Genomic DNA, 23,209 nt, shown 5'->3' on the forward strand with positions numbered 1-23,209 from the left:
TCCAATACACAGATACTTATTCTCCAAGACTATCACTTACCCTAACTGTAACCCTAACCCTAACACTATCAATAATAGCCCCACTGAATTACTGATGTTCTTCAAATCCAAAAATACACCAAACTCTAACACAGTAATCCTAACCCTAACCATCACACTCACACTCCAATAATCAGGTACTTAAATTCCAACCATATCCCCAACCCTAACCCTAACCCTAACTACCCATTGTGGCCACTTTGCAATGCCGAGGCACTTGAAATCCAACACTACCTCAGCCTAACACTAAACCTAACCCTAACCACCATACTCACACTCCAATACATAGGGAGTTAAACTCCATGATTGTAACTTACCCCAACACAAAGCTTAAACCTAAGCCTAACCCTAACACTAATCTAACCATAACACTACCAGTCATACCCACAGGGTAATACATTCTTCAAATTCAAAAATATACCTTACCCTTCAACTAATCCTAAGCCTAACCATCATACTCACAGTCCAATGAGGAGGCAATTTTATTCCAATTTTATCCCTAACCCTATGCCTAACCCAAACCCTATCCCAAACCCAAAGCCTAACACTACCCATCATAGCCACACTGCAATGCTCAGGTATTTGAAATCTAACAGTGTACCTCACCACAACACTAACCCTAATCATAATATTCATATGCATGCTATGATAATCAGGTCCATGAATTCCAGGAATATCCCTGATATTAACCATAACACTTATTCTAATGCTTATACTAACCATGATTCCCACACTCCAATAGCCAGGTAAGTGTAAGCCAACACTATCAGTAACTCTTACAATAACACAAAGCACAACCCTAAGAATCAAACCCAAACTCCAGACCTTCCAACCTCATGTCTGGTGTGTGCACTTGCCTGGCCGGCAGTCCCCTGCTCCTTCCATCCCATCAACTGTCACTTGCCCCTCGCCAGTCCCCGCTGAGGCTGCAGTAGGCAGGGGTTCCACTCCAGTCCCCCATGGCTAGTCCAGGAGGCCCTGAGCCCCATGGGCGAGAGCGTGCACATGGCATGTTCCACAGTCAGGGTGGGCCCCATCCTGCCCTGGCCTGGCCAAGGCAGTTGCGTGAGTCATGCACTCGGGTATGGGGCACCTCAGTTTGGCATGAGCCTGTGGAGAGCCCACCAGGGATGCCTGAGCTGCGTGTCTGCCTCTGCAGCTGCCTACCATCACGACCTGTGGGAAAGTTGAGGAGGGCAGCTGGAAGAAGTTCATCTGGAACTCGGAGAAGAAAGAGTTCCTGGGCTGGACCAATGGCAGCTGACTTAAGATCCTTCTGTTCTACATGATATTTCACGGCTGCCTAGCCAGCATCTTCATTGGAGCCATCCAGGTGATACTGTTGACCATCAGTGAACTGAAGCCTACCTACCAGGACCAGGTGGCCCCAGCAGGATTAAAGCAGGTTCCTCAGATCCAAAAGACTGAAATTTCCTTTCTTCCTGCTGATCTCAAGAGCTATAAGGCCCATATGCTGAACATAGTTAGGTTCCTGGGCAAGTACAAAGAAATGGCCCAGAAGGATGACATGATTTTTGAGGACTGTGGCACTGTGCCCAGTGAACCCAAAGAACGAGGAGACTTTAGCCATGAATGAGGTGAGCAAAAGGTCTGCACGTTCAGGCTTGACTGGCTGGGAAACTGCAGGATGAAAGTTATGGCTACAAAGAAGGCAAACCCTTTATCATCATAAAGCTCAATTGAGTTCTGGGCTTCAAACCAAAGCCTCCCAAGAATGAGTCCTTGGAGTCTGTGGAGACTTACACCAGGGTGAGGTACAACTGGTACCTTCTGCCTGTTCAGTGCAAGCAAGAAGAAGATAAGGATAAAATTGGAATTGTGGAATACTTCAGAATGGGCAGATACACTGTTTTCCTGTGCAGTATTGTCCCTACTATGGCAAACTCCAAATATCTGTAGCCCCTGCTGGCCATACGGTTCACCAACCTCACCGTGGACACTGAAGTTCACATTGAGTGTAAGGCATATGGTGAGAACATTGGGTACAGTGAGAAAGACCATTGTCGGGGACGCTTTGATGTAAAAATTGAAGTTAAGAGCTGATCACATGCACAAATCCTCCCCACTAACCATTTAATAAGTTAAAAAATTACAAAAACAAAAACACTACTAGTCTTTGACAAACTGTCATATTTATGGGACCTACACTTAATTTATATGCTTTACACTAGTGCTCTGCATTTAATAGGTTAGAATGTAAATTTAAAGTGTAGCAATAGCAACAAAATATTTACTCTACTGTAAATGACAAAAAATAAAAATTGAGCCTTGGGATGTGCTCATTTTTACTGTAAATTATGATTCCATAACTGACTTGTAGTGAGCAGTGTTTCCGGCCCCTAAGTATTGCTGTCATGTGTATTTTATTTAGTGTACAGCACTATAGGTGCACACTCTGGTCATTTTTCTAGCATGTTTTATCATATCTGTTTTCTACTTTATGTGAACAAGGTTTGCTGTCCAAGGTGTAAATATTCAATGGGACTAAAACTGGCAAGGTACTTTTTTTTTTCGTTTTTGTTTGGCTGTTTCAAAGATAATGGCCCATCAATGAGCATTTTTAACACTCCATTGTCTCTCCCTGTGATATTAGGTATTACTTTTTTTTCCTGGGGCTTGGGGGGTGGGCTGTCATGGGGGAACTGCCCTTTAAATTTTAAGTGACACTACAGAAAAACACAAAAAATGTGATGGGTTGCGTTGTGCTTTGTACTGAATGCTGTCTTGACATCTCTTCCCTGGTCCTCCAGTGTGTTCTGAAGCTGGGTCTGAGATCTGGCTCCACCTATCACTTTGGTTAGTGACAGGGCTAATTAGTTTACTTTGTACATTTTCTTTTCCTTTTTTCCTTTCTCTGGAGGCATCACATGCTGGTACTGTGTCTTTATGAATGTTTTAACCATGGTGGAAAAATTTCATATTTATGCAGTTGTACAATTTTATTTTTTCTGCAAGAAAAAGTGTAATGTATGAAATAAACCAAAGTCACTTGTTTGAAAATAAATCTTTATTTTGAACTTTGTAAAAAACAATGCAGTACCCCATAGACTGGTGTTAAATGTTGTCTACAGTGAAAATCCATGTTCTAACATATGTAATAATTGCCAGGAGTACAGTGCTCTCGTGGATCTTGTATGAGTCAAGTTAAAACAACGGACAGTAAAATAATGAATGCACACGCGCACACACACACACACACAAAGAATCAAACCAAATTCAAAAATGGAAGTACATGAATTTAAATCCTAAACCAAACCCTAACCCTAACCCTAACCCTAACCCTAACTCTAACCCACATACCCACAATACAATATCCAGGCACTTATATTTCTACACTACCATTAATCCTAATCCTAAAACTAATGTTAACACTAACTTTCAAAACCACACTTCAATACACAGATTCTTAAATTCTGAAACTATTCCTAACCTGAAAACTAACAATAATGCTAACCCTAACCCTACCAACCATAGCTACACTGGAATGCTCATATATTGAAATCCAACGTGATACCAATCTGTAACACTAACGTTAACCCTGACTTTCATGCTCACACTCAAATAATCAGGTACTTGAATTTCAACACTATCCTCAACCCTAACACTGACGCTAACACTAACCATAATACCCATATGCCAATATTCAAGTACCAGATTTCCATAACTATATGTAACTCTTACCTTAACACAAACCCAAAGCTAACATTCATATCCACACTGCAAAACTCAGGTATATGAATTTCAACCCAAAACCTAACCCTAAACTTAACCCTGAGATTAACCATTATATCCACAATCCAACATACAGGTAGTTGAATTCCTACACTATTCCAAAAAGTAATGCTAATACCAACTATCAGACCAATGCTCCAATAAACAGGCACTTAAATTCCAAGAATATCACTTACCCCAACCCTAACCTCAACCCAAACCCTAACCCTAAAGCTAACAGTATCAATAATAGTCACACTGCATTACAGTTTCTTCAAATCCAAAAATATACCTAACACTAAAACTAGTCCTACCCCTAACCATCATACTCACACTCCAGTAATCAACTTGAATTCCAACCATATCCCAAACCTAACCCTACACCTAACTCTACCCCTAACACTACTCATCATAGTCACATTGAAATGCTCTGATACTTGAAATCCAACACTGTACCTCACCCTAACACTAAACCTAACACTAACATTCATACTCAAACTGCAATAATAAGGTACTTGAATTCCAACCTGTTCCCTTGCCCTATCTCTAACCCTAACCCTAGCCCTAATACTAAACATATTTCACACACTCCAATAGTCAGGTGCCTGCATTATGACACTACCTGTAACCCTTACCCTAACACTAACCCAAAAACTAACAATCAAAACCACACTCAAAACTCAGGTAGATGAATTTGAACTCTAAACTTAACCCTAACCCTAACTCTAACCCTCATACCCACAATCCAATACCCAGGTACTTGTATTTCTACACTATCCCTAACCAAAATCCTAAAACTAACATTAACAATAACTTTCAAATCAACACAGAGATGCTTAAATTCTGACACTATTCCTAAATGGAACCCTAAATCTGACCCTAACCCTAACCCTAACTCTAACACTAGCAGGCTTAACCATGCTGAAATGCTTATGTATTGAAACCCAACAGGATACAAATCCCTAACACTAATCATAACCCTTACCATCATGGTCACACTCAAATAATGAGGTACTTGAATCCCAAAACTATCCTTAACCTTAACACTGACCCTATCACTAACCATAATAGCCACACTTCAATAATTAGTTACCTGAATTTCAACACTATCTGTAATTCTTACCCTAACACTAACCCAAAAACTAACATTCATACCCACACTTCAAAACTCAGGTGTATGTATTTGAACCCTGAATGTAACCCTGAACCTAACTCTAACCAAAACCCTAACCCTAACTCTACCCAACATAGCCACATTGCAATGCTCAAGTACTTGAAATCCCACATGGTACCTCACCTTAACACTAAACTTAACCCTAACCATTATATAGGGACTTAAATTCCAAGACTATGAATTCATAACCCTGAACCCAACACCAACCATAACCCAAAAGCTAACACTAAATCTACAACTCATATACACAGGGTAATATTCAGGTTCTTCAAATCCAAAACTATATGTAACCTTTAAACTAATCCTAATCCCTAACCATCATACTCACACTCCAATAATCAGGTAATTGTATTCCAACCATATCCCTAACCCTCAGGCTAACCCCAACCCTAATCTGAATGGAAAACCTAAAACTACCTGTCATAGAAACATTGTAATGCTCAGCTAATTGAAATTGAACAATGTACCTCACAATAACACTATATCTAACCCTAGTGTTCATATTTACACTAAAATAATCAGGTACTTGATATTCCACCATATTCCTAACCCTAAAAACCCTAACCCTACGCATCATAGCCACATTGCATGATCAGGTAATTTAAACCAAACATTTTACCTCACCCTAACTCTAAACCTGTTACTAACATTCATACTCATACTACAAAAATTAGGTATATGGTTGTAATTCATACCTAATTTACCGTATCTCTAACCTTAACCCTCACCATAACCCTAACACTAAACATAATTCACACACTCCAATAGGCAGGTATATAAATTCCAACACTATTTGTAAGCCTTATCCTGACAGGACCTCAAAAACTAACATTCATATCCACACTCAAATACTCAGGTAAATGAATTTGAACCATAAACCTAAGCCTGACCCTAACCATCATGTTCAAAATCCATATCCCAAACCCTAACCCTAACCCTAACCCTAACACAAACCATGATTTCCACATTCCAACAGGTAGGTATGTGAATGCCAACACTATTCAAAGCCCTTACAATAACAGGAATACGAAGCCTAACAATCACACTCAAACTCCAAAGCCAATTCACATGAATTTGAACCCTAAAAATAATCTTAAACATAGCCCTAACTGTAACCCTCATACCCACAATCTAATACCCAAGTATTTGTATTTCTACACTATCCCTAACCCTAATGCTAAAACTGACATTTACACTAACTTTCAAAACCATACTACTACAATACTAGGATTTTTAAATCCTGACACTATTCCTGAACTGAACCTTTAATATAACCCTAAACCTAACCCTATCCCTAAATGCTAGCAGTCAGCCACACTAAAATGCTCTGTATCGAAATCCAACAGGATACCAATCCCTAACACTAATCATAACCCTTACTATCATGCTCACACTCAAATAACCAGGTAGTTGAATTCCAACACCAACCTTAACCCTAACACTGACCCTGTCACTAACCATAACACCCCCACTTCAATAATCAGGGACCTGAATTTAAACACCATCTGTAACCCTTACACTAACTTGAACTCAAAAACTAACATTCATACCCACACTTCAAAACTCAGGTAGGGGCTGGGGATTTAGTTCAGTGGTTCCACCACCTGCCTTGCAAGCACAAGGTTCTGAGTTTGATCCCTGGTAACAAACAAAACAAAACAAAACAAAACCCCCAAAAACCCTCAGGTATATGAATTTGAACCCTGAACCTAACCCTAACCCTAACCATCATATCCATTAATACACTACAGAGGTGGTTGAATTCTGACACAATCCCTAAACCTAACCCTAAAACTAAAGCGAACAGTAACAATCAAACCCACACCCCAATCACAGGTACTTCAATTGTAAGACTATCACTTACCCCAAACATAACCCTGTCTAAAACTCTAAACCTAACACTATCAGTAATAGCCACAATTCATTACTGAGGACCTTCAAATCTAAACATATACCTAACCCTAACACTAATCCTAACCCTAACCATCATACTCACACTTCAATAATCAGGTACTTGAATTTCAAACAGATCTCTTACCCTAACACTAACCCTAAACCTAATGCTCACCATAACACTAAGCATAATCCATACCCTCCAATAGTCAGCTGCCTAAATTTGATCAGTATCTTTAACCCTCACCCTAACATGAACTCAAAAACTAACATTCATATCAACACTCCAAAACTCAGGTACATGAATTTGAACCCTAAACCTAACTCTAATCATCATATTCGCACTCTAATTTATAGAAACTTAAATCCAAGACTATTACTGACACCAACACCAACCCTAAACCTAAGGCCTAACCCTAATGCTAACACTAGCCCTAGAAATAACACTAACAGTCATATGCACAGGGTAATACTAAGGTTATCCAAATAAAAAAAACATACCTAACCCCTTAAGTAGTTCTAACCCTAACCATCATACTCACATGCCAATAATCAGGTATTTGAATTTCAACCATGTCCCTAACCCTTACCATAACCCCAATATTACCCCAAACCCAAACCATAACACTACACATCATAGCTGCACTCCAATGCTCAGGTTCTTGAAATCAAACAACGTGCCTCACCATAATACTAACCCTAACTCTAATCTTCATACTCACACTACAACCATCAGGTACTTGAACTCTAAATATATCCATAAACATAAACCTAACACTAACCCAAAAACTAACCATGATACCCACACTGCAATATTCAGGTATGTGAATGCCAACACTATATTAAACTCTTACAATAACACAAACCCTAAGCCCAACAATAAAACCCAAACTCCAAAGCTGAGGCACATGAATTTGAATCCTAAACCTCATCCTAAAACTAACTCTTACCCTAACTCTAACCCTCATAGCCACAATCCAATATCAAGGTACTTGGATTTCAACACTATCTCTAACCATAATCCTAAAACTAACATTAACACTAAATTTCAAAACCACATTGCAAAAGACAGATTCTTACATTTTTTTTGTACCAGGATCTAACGCAAGACCTTGTGCTTGCGAGGATTAAATTCTGACACTATTCCTACACCTAACCCTAACCTTAACCCTAACACTAACGAATATAGCCACACTGAAATGCTTACTTATAGAAATCCAACAAGACACCAATCACTAACACTAACCCTACCTCTGACCATCACGCTCACACTCAAATAATCAGGTACTTTAATTCCAACACTATCCTTAACACTAACACTGACCCTAACACTAACAGTAATAGCCATACCCAAATACTCAAGTACCTGAATTCCAACACTATCTGTAAGCCATATCCTAACACAAACCTAAAAACATTCACACCCACACTCCAAACCTCAGGTATATGAATTTGAACACTGAATGTAACCCTAAACCTAACCCTATCCATAACCAACATATCCACAATCCAATACACAGGTAGTTGAATTTGTACACTAGCCCTTACATCAAGCCTAAAATCAATGCTAATATTGTCAAACTCACCCCAATAACAGGTACTTAAATTCCAAGATTATCAGGTACCATAACCCAAACCTTAACCCTAACCCTAATACTATCAGTAATAGCCACAGTGCATTACTGAAGATCTTCAAATCCAACAATATACCTAACCCTAACACTAATCCTAACCCTACCCATCACACTCACACTCCAATATCAGGTACTTGAATTCCAATCATATCCTGAACCCCAAACCTAACCTTAACCCTAATTCTAACACTACACATCATAGCCACATTGCAATGCTCAGGTACTTGAAATCCAACAGTGTACCTCACCCTAAAACTAAATCTACCCCTAAGCATCATACTCACATACAGGCTTGAATTCCAAGACTATCACTTACCCCAACATCAACCCTAACCCTAAACCTATCACTAACTCTAGACCTAACACTAACACTAAGCATGATTATCACACTCCAATAGTCAGGTGTCTGAATGCCAGTACTATCTGAAACTCTTACAAGAACATGAACCCTAACCTTAGCAATCAAACCTACATTCCAAAACTGAGGTACATATATTTGAACCCTAAACCTAACCCTAAACATAGCCCTAACCCTAACTATCACCCTCATATCCACAGCCAGTAGCCAGGTACTTGTATTTTACACTATCCCTAACCCCATTCCTAAAAACTAATGTTAACACTAACTTTCAAAACCACACTTGAATACACAGATTCTGAAATTCTGATATTCCTAACCCTAACCTTAACCCTAACCCTATCACTACCTATCATAGCCACACTGAATTGCTCACATATTGAAATCCAACAGGATACCCATCCCTAACATGAAAGCTAACCCTGAGCATCATGCTCACACTCAAATAATCAGGTACTTGAATTCCTACACTATCCTTAACCCTAACACTGACACTAACACTAACCATAATATCCACACTTCAATAGTCTGTTAACTGAATTCCAAGACTATTTGTAACTTTTACCCTAACATGAAACCCAAAACTAACATTCATACCCACACTCAAAAACTCAGGTATATGACTTTGAACCCTAAAGCTAACTCTAAAGCTAACCCTAATCCTAACCATCATATCCACAATCCAATACACAGGTAGTTGAATTCCTACACTATCCCTAACCCTAACTGTAAAACTAACTCTAATACTAACCATCAAAGCCACACTCCAATACAAAGGTACTCAAAGTCCAAGACTGTTGCTTACCCCAACAATAACCCTAACCCTAACTAAACTTAAAACTACCAGTAATAGCCATCCTGAAATACTCAGGTTTTTCAAATGCAAAAATATACCCAACTGTAACACTCACCCTAACCCTAAGCATCCATACTCACACAACAATAATCAGTTACTTGAATTCCAACCATATCCCCAACCCTAACCCTAACCCTAACACTAACCATCATAACTACATAGCAATGCTCAGGTTCTTGAAATACAACATAGTAACTCACCCTAACACTACACCTAACACTAACATTTGTACTCAAACTTAAATAATCAGGTATTTGAAATCCAAACAGACCCCTTACCCTAACTCTAACCTTAACCATAACTCTAACCCTAATACTAAACATACTTCACATACTCCAATAGTCTGGTTCCAGAATTCCAACACTGTTACACTTACCCTAACATGATCTCAAAAACAAATATTCATATCTACAATCCAAAACTCAGCTACAAAAATTTGAACCCTATAATGAACCTGAAACCTAACCATAATAATTACACTCACACTCCAAAACACAGAAACTTAAATTCCAAGACTATTACTTAAACCAAAAGCAAGCCCTAACTGTAATCCTAACCCAAACCCTAGCCTTAACACTACCAGCCAGATCCACAGGGTAATGCTAAGGTTCTCAAAATAAAAAAATATACCTAATTCTTAAAGTAATCTTAACCCTAACCATCATACTCACAGCCCAATAAACAGGTAATTAATTGTATTCCAACCATGTCCCTAACTCTAAGGCTAAACCCAACACAGACCCAAATTGAAACCCTAACACTACCCATCATAGCCACACTGTAATGGTCAGGTACTTGAAATCCAAAAATCTACTTCATCATAACACTAATCCAAAGCAAAATCTTTGCACTCACACTACAACAAATCAGGTACTTGAATTCCAACCATATCCCTAACCCTAACCCTAACCCTATCATGACCAGTCATAGACACATTGCAATGCTCTGATACTTGAAATCCAACACTGCACCTCACTCTAACATGAAAACTAACACTAACCTTCATACTCAAACTGCTTTTCCCTGCACCTGAGATCTCAGAGGCCATCTCTGCCTCCAAAGCCCGTGACCCTCACACTCACCAGGCGGAAACTGCCTCCCACGCCACTTCCTCTTGGTTCCCGGTGTCTTGAGGTCCTGCAAACACAAACAAACGCACGCACACATACAACAGTCATGACCTGAACTCACCTCAAGACCCAGTACAAACCCTGGTGCCAATGGAAGTGAATGAATGGCTCTCTCCGTGAGACAACAGGACGCACGGGGGAACATCCTTGGGAGATTCAGACTGTCTCCTAAGGAACGGGAAGACTTCCTCACTTCCCTCCCTGGGCAAACCATGAGAGACAGAATGGTACCAACGCATGCACACAGACACGACACGTGGACACAGGGAACAGAATAGAGGGTGCACAAACAACCCCAAAAACCTTCAGCCACTGGATCTTGGACAAAGGGGCCAATAACCTAGGCTGGAGAAAACACAGGCCACAGACAAATGGCGCCGGGACAACTGGTGGTCCACGTGCACAGGACCAACTCTGCCCATCTCTCTCACCCTGTGCCAAAAGCAAACCCCACTGGACCATAGATCCGGGGATGAAAACACATACTGTTGAACATAAAGCCTAGGCACAGACGTCCTCAGCAGAATGCCTACTGTATATATAATAGTGACAGTCTACAAAATCTACAAGTGGGACTGGATCCAATCATAAACCTTCTGCAAAGTACAGGCAACCACCAAGAGGACAAGGGACAGACCTACCAAGTGAGAAAGACATTTTTGCCAGCGAATGCCTCAGACAGAGGCAGAATTTCGAGAAAGAGGAGAACTCAAAGACATCCGATGTGAAATATAAAAGGTCCTGGCGTGCCCACTGTGGGACACACCTGACCTCTGTGTTTCACTCCTTTCCTACAGCTTGACTCACGGCACTGACTGGGCAACTGCAACCAACACTTCCCTGTGAAAAGCCGGAGAAATGGTTAATAGGTACATGACATGAAACACCAATCGATACAACACCAGAGTCTGTCTTATTCCAGTCAAGAGTGTCTACCAGGGAGAATGAGTGCTTGAGAGCTTGTCGGGCAAAAGGACCCTTCTGCTTTGCTTGGGAGAATACAAACTAGTACCACCCCGTTGGAAATGAGGGTGGATGTGCCTCAAAAAACTCAGAAGAGAATTCCACTGGACCCAGCTACTCCTCTCCTGGGCATCTGCACGAGAGAGTGGAAGTCATCATACCCCAGTCCTGCATGCACATGACCATTACGACTTACATCTAGATGTCCCCCCAAAGCCTTCTGTGCTCAGAGGCTGTGCGTGTGGGAAGTGACTGGATCGGGCCTGTGATACCGGGGCTAGTCCACAGATGGGTTTATGTCTGGGTGTGATGCTGGAAGGTGAAGCCAGGTGGGAGGACTGGGTCCCTGTGGGCGCGCGGCCCAGAGATAGCGATGATGCCTGTCCTCCCACCTCCAGCCTTTGCTGATTCCTGCCTGCCATGCCATGAACTCCTTCTTCCTTACCACGCCATCTTGCCTCAGAACCAGCCAAGTGTCCATCAAAACCCCTACAAACTGTGGGTCAAAATAAACCTTTCCTCCTTTCGTTTTTGTCAAGAGGTCTTGCTCAAGCAAAGAGAAAGTTACTGAGACATAGTCAAGGCACTGACCAGGCTGCGTTCCCACATAGTTGTTCCCAGGGAAATATGAGTCCACCGGCACCTCCAAGGCTTGGCTGGGAAGCCCTCGTGGCCAGTCCGCCTGTGGGGAAGCTGAAAGGAGAAGAAGTTTCAGGACACACAGCTGCACTTCTCCCTTTGCTGAGTTCCCACAGCACCCGTTTCTGATGTCCCTGCCTGTGGCTGCCATCACCGAGTAATGCAGGCAGAGAGGGAGACATTGTGTGCACGAGGGATATGTCACCTTTTTTGTGCCTGGGGATGCTTGGATGGCAGTGCCCAGAGAGGACTGGCCCTAAAGGGAACAGTCACCCTTGCTCTAAAAATGCAAAAAAAAAAAAAAAAAAAAAAGAGAGAAAGAAAGAAAGATAGAAAGAAACAAAGAAAGGAAGGAAGGAAGGGAAGGAAGGAAGGAAGGAGGGAGGGAGGGAGGGAGGGAGGGAGGGAAGGAGGGAGGGAGGGAAGGAAGGAAGGAAGGGTGAGCAATCCAGAACAATCCACGACTCTCTCTTCCAGCACACTAAGCACACCTGGGAAACTCTTGCCTGCAGCCCAGTCTTTGAGGAATCTAACATACCTTCCCCTATGGCCCCCCTTCCCGTGAGGATGCTGGGCGATGCTGCTGTTCTCCAGGAGCCCGGTCCTGTCAGGGAGGAAGAGGAGAGGGGAATCGTGTGGCTTCCCACCCTGTGTTTTTGCTTGCTCCTGCTCCGAGGCAGCCCCATGTGCCCACACTCAAAGAAATATGTAGACAGTAGGAGAACCGATGTAAAGGCGGCTTGCCCAAGAGGTCTTCCAAGAGCTGGGTGCCTTGGAGAGGCCCAGGGCTGGCCGGGCCCGGTGGTCACCTCACCTGGGCAGAGCTGCAGGGCGAGGCGCTCAGCCATCTTGCGCCACTCAGCATGGTCTCGGTGGCTCTGCCCCTCCTGTCTCACAGGGTCATCCCGGGACAGCAGGTCCCTGATGCTGCAATGGAGGAAGAAGATGATATCCTTCCAATTCCAGAAAGTTTTCCCTAAGTTTGTCAACATCTGGGGCAGAAGTTCCATTGCAGAACTGAAATTCCTACGGGAGGAGAGAAGGTGAGATTTATGAGAACTCAGCTTTCAGGCATGCTCAGGAAATGATGACACAGCAGGTCCTAAGGGAGAGAGGACACCCAGCAGAGAGTAAATGGGGTGCCGGTGAGGTGACAGGACTGTGGCAGGGAGTTCTCTGACTACACCCCAGGGCAGGCCTTCCAGTGGAATCCTGCCACATTTGGTGAACCCTGCATAAGCTGTGTGGCAGGGTCCCACACAAAGCCAGCCAATTCCTGAGCCACTCCACACCTACAAGTGATGCCTGCTGTAGTTTGTTCCTCATGGACATAATTTTCTGCCTGTGACAAACCTGACAATGAGCCAAGGCCCTGCATGCAGAGATCAACTCTGCATCGCTGAGTTTAATCCTTGAGAGACAAGTGGCGTGTGTGTGTGAATTCTGAAAGCCATGGTCATTTGTAGTTCCCCTCCATCCTGGCTGGCTAACTGAAGAAAGTGACAACAGCAGTACGCCAGACAAGGCACACAAGCAAAGGAAGCACCACGCTTTGAACACATACTTTGTGGCCACCTGGCTGGGAGCTTAGGTGCGCTCAGGAGGTCTGAGGCTCTGCTGAGGAAAAGAGACCATGGGCCCAGGGCTGTCCTTTCAGGACTGGGATCTCACACCACCTCTTTTTTTGCCCTGCTTCCATTTCTAGCTATGGAATCACAGCCAAGCAAGGTGAACCTTGCAGAAAGAGGGGAGGCATCTCCTCCCCAAGGCCTCCCACAGGAGAGCCTATTCACCCCTGAGCACATGGAACCCTCACGTTACTGCACCTTGGGGAAGAATGACGCTGGGTGAGTAAACCTGAGAAGAATTGAAGGGGGGAACTGAAGGGGGCAGCACCAAGAACACAGTGTCCATTCCCGGCTGGTGCAGGGAGGAGGTAGAAATATGGAGCACTTCCTGCTTCCCTGCACCTGGGAGCTCAGGTGTCACCACTGCATTCCTAGGCCATGACTTTCACACTCACCTGCACAGCTCGGTTGCCTGCTCCTCCTGTGGCTTGCGGATGCCTTCAGGTTCTGCAAACAACGCACACCCAACAGTCACAACACACACTCACTTTATGACCCATTACAAACCCTGTGCCCTGGGACACACGGGCATCAGTGTTCTTGGTGTGAGAACAGGAAACCGTGAGCAGAATATACGAGGGATCTCAGGTTGTGTCTTCAAAAAGAGCTGGAAGGTCCCCTTCCCTATGGCACTGGACAGACTGTCCCTGACCTCGTGCAATAAGATCACTCAATGCCCCGGCAGTGAATCTAGGGACCAGTGACGACAATCCTTTATCACACTGTTCAGGAAATCTAAAATAGTGGCTGTCTACAAAAATGTCTCCAGTCCTGACCCATTCTCCATCAGACACTCTGCTGTTGGTGATTCAGAGACCTAACTGAGGCCATGTGGATGGATGGACTCTACAGAGCCTCACAGAGGAAACATCTCAAGCTACTCAAGAGGAGGATGCTTGAATTCCAGGAGGGGGAGAGTGCCGAGGCTGAGACCTGGCTTCAGGGATACACTGAGACACAGGCAGGTGTGTTTACATGCCGGCAGGAACCTAGAACCCTACGGGGACAGGACAACTAGAGAGACACATCCTGAAGTTCCTTCTCCAATGCCCTGTGAGCCAGGCTCGATCACAACCTGCCTCTCTGCCATACACAGCCCTGGGGTCAGGTCAGCAAAGGTCCTGATCACGGCCAACTCCGGGTGCCCTGGACCCTTCTGTCACAGGTCTTACTTGTGTAGCCCCAGGATGGCAAGAAACCAATCTGCTCCTTGTGCCTGACTTCCTTCACAGAGTTGATTCTGGACTTTCCCTGTGTGACCTCTCTGGCTGACATTACATCCTCTGTCACTTCACCTGTGTGCAGCTATCCGGCCCTGCCTCCTCTCCTGCTGCACAAGGGAAGGACCAGATTGAACAAGTCCCCGGGGAGTCTTGTCCCTCCTCACGGACAGTGCACTAGTGACTGCAGACTTGGATGTTTTAAGGTTCAAATTTGATTTTAACATTGAGATTCTTTTTATGTAAGAAATCATCTCAAAATTAATTGGGTTAAGAAAGGGAGAAGAATCAGGCTGTAGCTCAGTGGCGCCACGTCTCCCTGGCAAGTGCAAAGTCCCGAGTTTGATCCCCAGTAATGAGAAAAAAAAGAAAGGGAGGGAGGGGTGAACCCACCCGAGCCCCGTCCCTGACAACCGAGGCCGGGGTACCTGTAACAGAGCCTCAGGTGTGGGCTCAGGCCGGCGAGGCCCGTGCTCCCTGAACACACTCCCTGGGGATTCCTGGGCAGGGCTGACCCCGCTGAGGCTCAGGGTCCTCAGCTCTAACATGCAGACCCCATCCTGTCTGAGGCGCCAAGACCAGAACTAGAGCTCGGGCGGCAGCAGGCTCAGCATGCAGCAGAGGCAAGGACATGGGCAGCTCACTCCTGCTTTGCCACTGGCTGGGACCGAGAACAACCTCTGCCTCTTCCACCTCAGCCCAGGAAAGGCAGATGGGATGGTCGCACTGTCAAGAGGCGCTGACTGATCCACGGGGCTGGGAATGACCTGTGTCATGGCTACTTTCACTCCACGGCATTCAGATTCATGGGGGGACATCACACAGCTTGGTTTTCCCTAACAGGTCATTCAATGACTAAAAACACCTACAAGTTTCAAAGCTTCTCTGTGACCAAAAGAGCAGAGGAGCTTGAGTGAGAGGAACAGAGGAGTGAGTTCTAGTTCCACATAGGCTACGAGGAGGCCTGGCCATGGGGCTCCTACTCAAGAAGACAGGGACACGGGTGGGGATTTACCTCAGTGGTTTTGTCGCCTGCTGCACAAGCACAAGGACCCAAGTTCGATCCCTGGTACCAAAAAAAGACAGGGACAGGAAGCCTGCTGTCTACCTTGTCAATTAGGGCAGGGCCCATGACGTGCAGCCTTGTTCATGGCTGACAGGAAGTGTAACTCTGAGATGAGACATGTGACTGGAACTCTAACGCCAGACAGGGAGAAAACCCCTGGTGCTGGAAGAGGATGAAAGTGGGGCCGCGGAGGGAGGGAGGGACACTGGAGTGCTGCCCCAGGGGAAGGCACCATGGAGGGGCAGCTTCTGTGAGGGGGAGCTCCCAGCCTCACTAATACACCTCCAAAGGACTGGGAAGTCTGCTGGCCCGTGTGGATGTGCAGAGCAGAGGGGCAGTGGTCAGGAGATGCCACTCCCAGCAATATGATGGGAGCCCTGAGAGGACCCTGCCCAAACAGGTCTGAGCCGGCTGTGCACAGGCTGCAGGGTCCCTGAGGGGCTCCTGTCCCTTCCCCTCACTCTGTCCCATGTGCTGATCCACCCATGGTCTGCAACCTGAGGCCCAGCTGACAGAGACCTGCCAGGCACAAGGAACACGGCCCCAGAGCCCCCGGACCTCTGACCCTGCTCTGCACCCTAAGGGGACTCCTGGGTGGCTGCGGACGCCTCTCTCAGCCAAGACACCAGAGCTCAGCACAGAACTAGGGGATCCTGGACTCAGGAGCTGTGCTTGTAGCAGGATGATGGGGACTCACTGGTGCCATTGGGCACAGAACTCGCTTCAGGCTCCTCTGCAGGGACGGCAGCGAGGATGTGACCTTGCTGTTGGTAAGGTGCGTCAGGACACCCAGAAGCGAGGAGGGAGTGTTCTTCTACTGAATCTCACAGGAGTTCATCCACTTTCACATCCTGCTGCTCACCACTGAGGGATAGGAGAAACAGTGGAAAAAAGACTAAATCAGGATGGATGAGGAAACACAGCTTCCCAAGTGGGCCTCAACCAAAGCTTCAGGGTGAATATAACACATCTGACACTTGCTACAAAAGACAGAAGGGGCTGGGGATTTAGCTCAGTGGTTCCGGCGCCTGCCTCGCAAGCACAAGGTCCCGAGTTCCATCCCCGGTACCAAAAAAAACCCATAGACATAGCAAGACCTTGTCCAAAGAAGGAAAAAGAGAAAGAAAGAGAAAGGCTAGGCTATTGCTGTACAAATTATGATCAGACACTTTTGTGGTCTCAGAACACGAGCAGTGTTAACTAATTACAACTTTTTTTCTGGTACAGTGAACTTGAAATTATTTGAGTTCTATTTCATCAAAATTTATAGTAGTATATCAGACTCCTCAAGTGGCGGTGCTTTGAATCGGGCTACAGAGGCCAGGGTGTCAGGGTGCAGGATTTAAGAAACTGAATAAAAAAGGAATGAATAGAAAATTTGGAGAGAAGCTCAGCCAGTCCCAGCACCTGGAAGGAAGCTCCCTGCCTCCATCCCAAGCTCCTAGGACAGAGAAGCTGAGCTGGTCCCAGCACCCAGAAGGAAGCTTCCCCGCTGCCATCCCAAGTTCCTAGGGCAGAGCAGGTGAGCTGTGTGGGTGCCAGAAGCAGCCCCCCCCCATGGAAATGAGAAGACACATAAACAAGCCTCAGAAACAGACTTCCAGATCACCTACAGCAACCCCAAAGGGAAATGAGATGGAACACTCTGATACTCAACCACCTGGACTCTCTGAACTGGCAACAAAAGAGGATCTGGGAAAAATGAAATCAGAAATAATTACTCAGGTAACAGCAAAGATTTTGCTCATGGTGCAAGACATGATTAATAAATCTAGAGAGGACACAGATAAAAAAATAGAGGATCTGAGGAACATGATGGAATCGAACATAGGAAACAAATGGAATCCATAAAACAGATACAAACAGATTTCCAAGAGATTAAAAACTCCATCGAAAGTCTGTGCAGCACAATGAACCAATGTGAGGATCGAATTTCACTTATAGAAGACAAGATTGCAGTTAGTGAGGAGGAAAAGAAAAATTGCTTTAAAATTGTAAGGGAACACGAGAAATCAATCCAGCAGCTGCTAGACAATGCAAAGAAGAAAAACATAAGACTGATTGGAGTCAACGAAGAAACAGGAGAGAGTGCAGATGACATAAAAAAACTGTTCACAGAAGTGATGGCAGAAAACTTCCCAAGGAGGGGAAAAGAACTTGACATGCAGATAAGTGAGGCATATAGGACTCCAGCTAGCCTTAATCAAAAGAAATCTACACATAGGCATATAATAGCAGTTAGGATTCCAGAAATCCAACAGAAGAATAAAATTCTACAAGCAGTGAGAGAAAAGAAACAAATCACATACAAAGGAAAGCCCATCAGAATCACAGCAGACTTCTCAATGCAAACCCTTAAGGCAAGAAGAGCTTGGAGTGATGTATTTCAAGCCCTAAAGGAAAACAGCCTCCAACCCAGACTGATGTACCCTGCAAAAATATCTTTCAAAGTTGATGGAGAAATAAGATACTTTCATGATAAAGAGCACCTCAGGAACTTCATGAATACCAAACCATCACTCCAAAAATTTTTAGACAATACCCTAGGAAAAGACAATGAGGATCACAACCCCAGGAAACCCAGAAGAATGAATCTGTTGGACATGACAAATTAAACGCAAAGGGGGAGAATCCAGCAAAAAGAAAAAGTCATGACAAGGCTTTTAAAACTTCTGACTTCATCTCCCTAATGAGTGTATAATTCAATCTTATTATTGTACTGATTAGTATTTTTCTGATTCTAGAATTGCACACTTTTCCTTGTGCTATACTGGCTATTTATCATCTTCTTATGTCTACATTTTAATTGGGTTGTCTATTAATGAGCTCTAAGAATTCTTTATATATTCTGATCATAGGTTACATGCATTGTAAATACGGTCTGTTTAAGGACTACTTTTCATTTTAATGATGTCATTTAAAGTTCTAAATTTTGATGGAATCTCACTTATCAATTTTTTTTCATATATCATGTTTTTTGTATCCTAGGTAGTTCTTGTCTATCCTAAATTCATAAACATTTTCCCTTATAATTTCTCCTTAAAGTTTTATACTTTTAGGCTTTCTTATTTAGGTTCATAGATCCCTTCAAGTTATTTTCATGTATGGAAAAAAAGGGTTGAGGTTAATTTTTTATATACGGATACCAGGTGTTCTAGTGCCGTTTGCTGAAGACACTATCTCTTCCTCGGCTCTTGAATTAAGTTTATATTCTATAAAATGCTAATGTTAAATAATCTTCCAAAACTCAGTGGACCATATATGTGTGGTTCTATTTCTAGATTCTCTGTTTTACTCCAATGATCTATATGTCTTTCCTTACACCAACACTGCCTTGATTACTGTAGCTTTAGAAGAAGTCTTAAAATTGGGTGCTAAATGTCTTCCAACACTGTTTTTGTTTTTGGCTTTGCTGGGACCTTTGTACTCCTACATAACTTTTAAATTTCAATATCCAGTTCTTCATTTATAGCAAGTATACATAGACCTGAATTTTTATATATACCTTGTGTTTTCTAATCCTGCTAAATTCAAGTACAAGTTCTAGGGGCTCCTACAGATTTCTTAGTATTTTCTCTGTAGATGATCATTTCATCTAAAGATTTTGCTTCTGCCGTGCCAATCCTATCCTAGTTGTGTCATTTTATTGCCAGACTATTTTGGTTTAGACCTATGTTTCAAAGTCTAATGGACAGATGGAAGAGTAGGCATATCTGCCCTTGTTCCCCACTTTAGGGAGAAAGCATTGTATCATCTCCATTCATAGAAGGAGTTTTTGCTGGAAGTATAGAGTACATGTCTTTGATCTGCTCAGAAGGTTCTGTTCTACTTCTAGTCTCCTGATAGCTTTTACCATGAACAGCTGTAGAATTTAGTCCAATACTCTTTCTCCAACTAGTGACAGGATCATATGGCTTTTTCCTTTCCTCTGTTAAAATGATGACTTTTGGGGGTGGATCTTCCAATGCTGAACCAACACTGCCATCCCTATAACAAAACCACTTTCTATATCCTGCCAGATCTGACTTCTGAGAGTTTGTTTTTTTAAACAAATTTCTACCTATGTTCATACTTTTTTCTTCTATTATCTTTATCCAGGTTTAGGATTAGCACGATGTTGAGTTCCTAAAATGGAGGGAGAAGTGTTCCTTCTTTTTTCTGCTTTAAATGTTTGATATAATTTATCAGTTAAAATGTTTATGAGCCTGCTGTTATCATGTAGGTAGGTTTTCAAGCTAGGAATATACTTTAATAGGTGCTATTCAAATTTTATATTTCCTCCAGAGTTAGTTTCATTAGTCTTCTAAGTTACTTCTTAGAAGTTGTCAAATTTATTTCAAAAAAGATTTTTGTAATATGCTTTCTATATCCTTTTAAATTCTGTGAAATCTGTGGTAATGTCTCCTAGATCTTAATATTGTAATTTTAAAAATGTATAACTGATATTGTGTAACAGAAAGGAAAGGTCTAAAAGAGCAGGGGAATTGGGAGGGGTAGGGGAAGGGAAAAAAGGGAAAGGAAAAAAATATGAGACGAGGAAAAAAATGGAAACAAGGTCTTTGCAAATAGGGAAGGGTGGAGGGGGCGAAGGGAGGGCAAGGGAAGGGGAAAAAAATAAGAACCAAGAGACTCATGTAATGGTACAAGATCCCAATGATGAATGTAACTGTATGTTATACCGAAAATGTACCAATAAACTTCATGGGAAAAAAAATTTATAGTAGTAAAAAAAACAAGTTAGTTTCAAAAAAGAGAAAAAATTAAATTACAAAAGGGCGGGGCTGGGGCGCGCAGGAGTGAGCCTGAGCACAGGGGAAGAGGGCGGGGCGGCGGGCCTGGGCTGCACCTTAAAAGCGGGCTCGTGGAGTGGAGTGGGAGGGAGGAAGGCGGGAGGCGGAGGGCAGGCAGGCAGAAAGGGGGCCCGGTGTCCGGGGCACAGGGCTCGCGTGCGGCGGCGGAGGCAGCAGCGGGGAGGGGCCGCGCCAGTTAGCGCTGTGCCGCAAGCACTCCCTCCTCCTCCTGCTCTTGCATCCTGGCTCGCGAGCGCCCAGCACCAGCGGGCCGTGGGTGCGAGTGAGCGTGTGCGTGCTTATTTTCCTCTTTTCTTTCTCTCTCACTGTTTTTTCTCTGTTGCTCTTTTTTTTTTTGCAAAGAAACAGCAGCGTTGTTGCCGCTCCGCAGAGGCGCTGTGCCCCCGGGGGGAGGGGGGAGGGGCCGCCGCACTGGGAGGGAGGCAGCGCGCATGGTGCAGCCGGCCTGGGGGGAGACATGGCTGGGCCCCCACCCTATCGCCGCCCAGGCCCGCGCCGCCAGCGCCGACCCAGCAGCAGCAGCCGCCGCCAGAGGGGGGCGCGGGGCGGCCCGTGAGCCTGCGGGAAGTCATGTGCTACGTCGGGGGCAGCACAAGCGGGCGCCTGACTCGTGGCCGCGTGCAAAGGCTGTTGGAGGAGGAGGCAGTGGCGCGGGGCCGCCTGGAGCGCACTCACCTTGGAGCGCTCGCGCCACCCCGCAGGGACAGGCCTGGAAGGGCCCTGCTGGCTGCCTGCACCCGCGCGTCGCGGAGCGAGAAGAGAAGAGTGACTGCTTGAGAAAGAAGAGGAAGATGAAGAAGATGAAGATGACGAAGATGATGTGTCTGAGAGCTCAGAAGTGCCCGAGAGTGACCGTCCTGCAGGTGCCCAGCACCTCCAGCTTAATGGTGAACGTGCCCCTCCGAGCGCTAAGGAGAGGGTCAAGGAGTGGACACCCTGTGGACCCCTCCCGGGGCAGGACGAAGGGCGGGGACCGGCACCGGGGAGTGGTACCCCCCAGGTGTTCTCCATGGCAGCCATGAATAAGGAAGGAGGATCGGCCTCTGTTGCCACTGGGCCAGATTCCCTGTCCCCTGTGCCTTTGCCCCCAGGAAAGCCAGCCCTCCCTGGGGCCGATGGGACCCCTTTTGGCTGTACTCCCGGGCGCAAGGAGAAGCCAGCAGACCCGGTGGAGCGGACAGTGATGGGCGTGGTAGAGTACTTCACTGAGGCCTGCTTCCCTGAGCAGGCCACTGCCTTCCAGGAGCAGGAGATCGACGGCAAATCCTTGCTGCTCATGCAGCGCACAGATTGCTAACTGGCCTTCCCATCCGCCTGGGCCCAGCCCTCAAAATCTACGAGCACCACATCAAGGTGCTTCAGCAAGGCCATTTTGAAGATGAGGACCCTGATGGTTTTCTAGGCTGAGTGCCGGGCAATGCCCTCCCGAGGTCCATTCTGACTCCCATCTCACCCAAGCCCAGGAGAGTCCAGGAGCTGCCTAGGGCACCTGGGGCCCTGGTGACAGAGTCCGGCGAGGGGCGCCTCTCCATTCATCTCCCTTTGTCTCTCACACACACCTGGCCCCTGCATATCTGCTCCCCAACAGTGGAGTACAGTGTGGGACTCCAGGAGGCCGACCCCCTCCCAATCCAAGGACGTTTTTAGGAAAGAAAAAAAACAAATTTTGGCTTCCCCAAAATCATTTTCAGCCAGATGATTCCTATATAAATGTTTTGTTCTGCTCGTTCATTTTGGTGGGTGGTCTCCTCCCTCCCCCACCACCCATGCCCCCTTCCCAGCCTGCTGCCCCTGGCCTCCAGCCACAGGAGGCTTGGGGAACAGCTGGGTGGGGTCCTGGGTCTTGTCTGCCCTCCCCTTTCTCTCAGTCGTTGCTCCCGCTGGCTGTATTGCTTTTTAATATTGCACTGAAGGTTTTTTAAATAAAATTTTTTTAAAAAGGAAAAGAAAAAAGGAAGAAAAAAAAAAGGGGCCAGGGATTTAGCTCAGTGGTTTCACTGCCTGCTGCACAAGCACAAGGACCCGAGTTCAATTCCCCGTACAAAAAATTAAATTAAAAGACAGAA

At 44.9% G+C, this 23,209-nt stretch overlaps 1 protein-coding gene and 2 pseudogenes across 10 annotated transcripts in view; 2 read left to right on the plus strand and 1 right to left on the minus strand.

Moving 5' to 3' along the window:
• LOC101710876 (sodium/potassium-transporting ATPase subunit beta-1 pseudogene) overlaps nt 1–3,531 on the plus strand; it is a 52,898-nt pseudogene extending 49,367 nt beyond the window's left edge. Inside the window, exons 2-3 of the transcript XR_015442475.1 lie at nt 782–785; nt 1,199–3,531. The product of XR_015442475.1 is annotated as a sodium/potassium-transporting ATPase subunit beta-1 pseudogene (transcript). The remainder of the gene's footprint in view (nt 1–781; nt 786–1,198) is intronic.
• LOC101711603 (putative NBPF family member NBPF7) overlaps nt 1–23,209 on the minus strand; it is a 97,620-nt gene that overhangs the window by 52,416 nt on the left and 21,995 nt on the right. For 2 of the 9 annotated variants that reach the window (XM_087190163.1, XM_087190165.1), the window contains 3 exons: nt 17,030–17,196; nt 13,233–13,345; nt 12,370–12,472 (listed from right to left, as the gene is read on the minus strand). In XM_087190163.1, coding sequence (XP_087046289.1) covers nt 17,157–17,196 — 40 coding nt within the window. In that variant the 3' untranslated portion in view covers nt 12,370–12,472; nt 13,233–13,345; nt 17,030–17,156. Of the gene's footprint in view, nt 1–3,049; nt 12,473–12,956; nt 13,023–13,232; nt 13,445–14,441; nt 14,494–17,029; nt 17,197–23,209 lie in introns of those variants that run through there. The other 7 variants (XM_087190162.1, XM_087190159.1, XM_087190160.1 and 4 more) reach the window with 7 other exon arrangements.
• LOC147824263 (sterile alpha motif domain-containing protein 1 pseudogene) lies at nt 17,242–22,550 on the plus strand (annotated as a pseudogene).

Source organism: Heterocephalus glaber, unplaced genomic scaffold (genome assembly GCF_053883595.1).
Source record: "Heterocephalus glaber isolate CG9 unplaced genomic scaffold, H.glaber_assembly_v1.0 deba00001550, whole genome shotgun sequence".
Lineage (NCBI taxonomy): Eukaryota > Metazoa > Chordata > Mammalia > Rodentia > Bathyergidae > Heterocephalus > Heterocephalus glaber.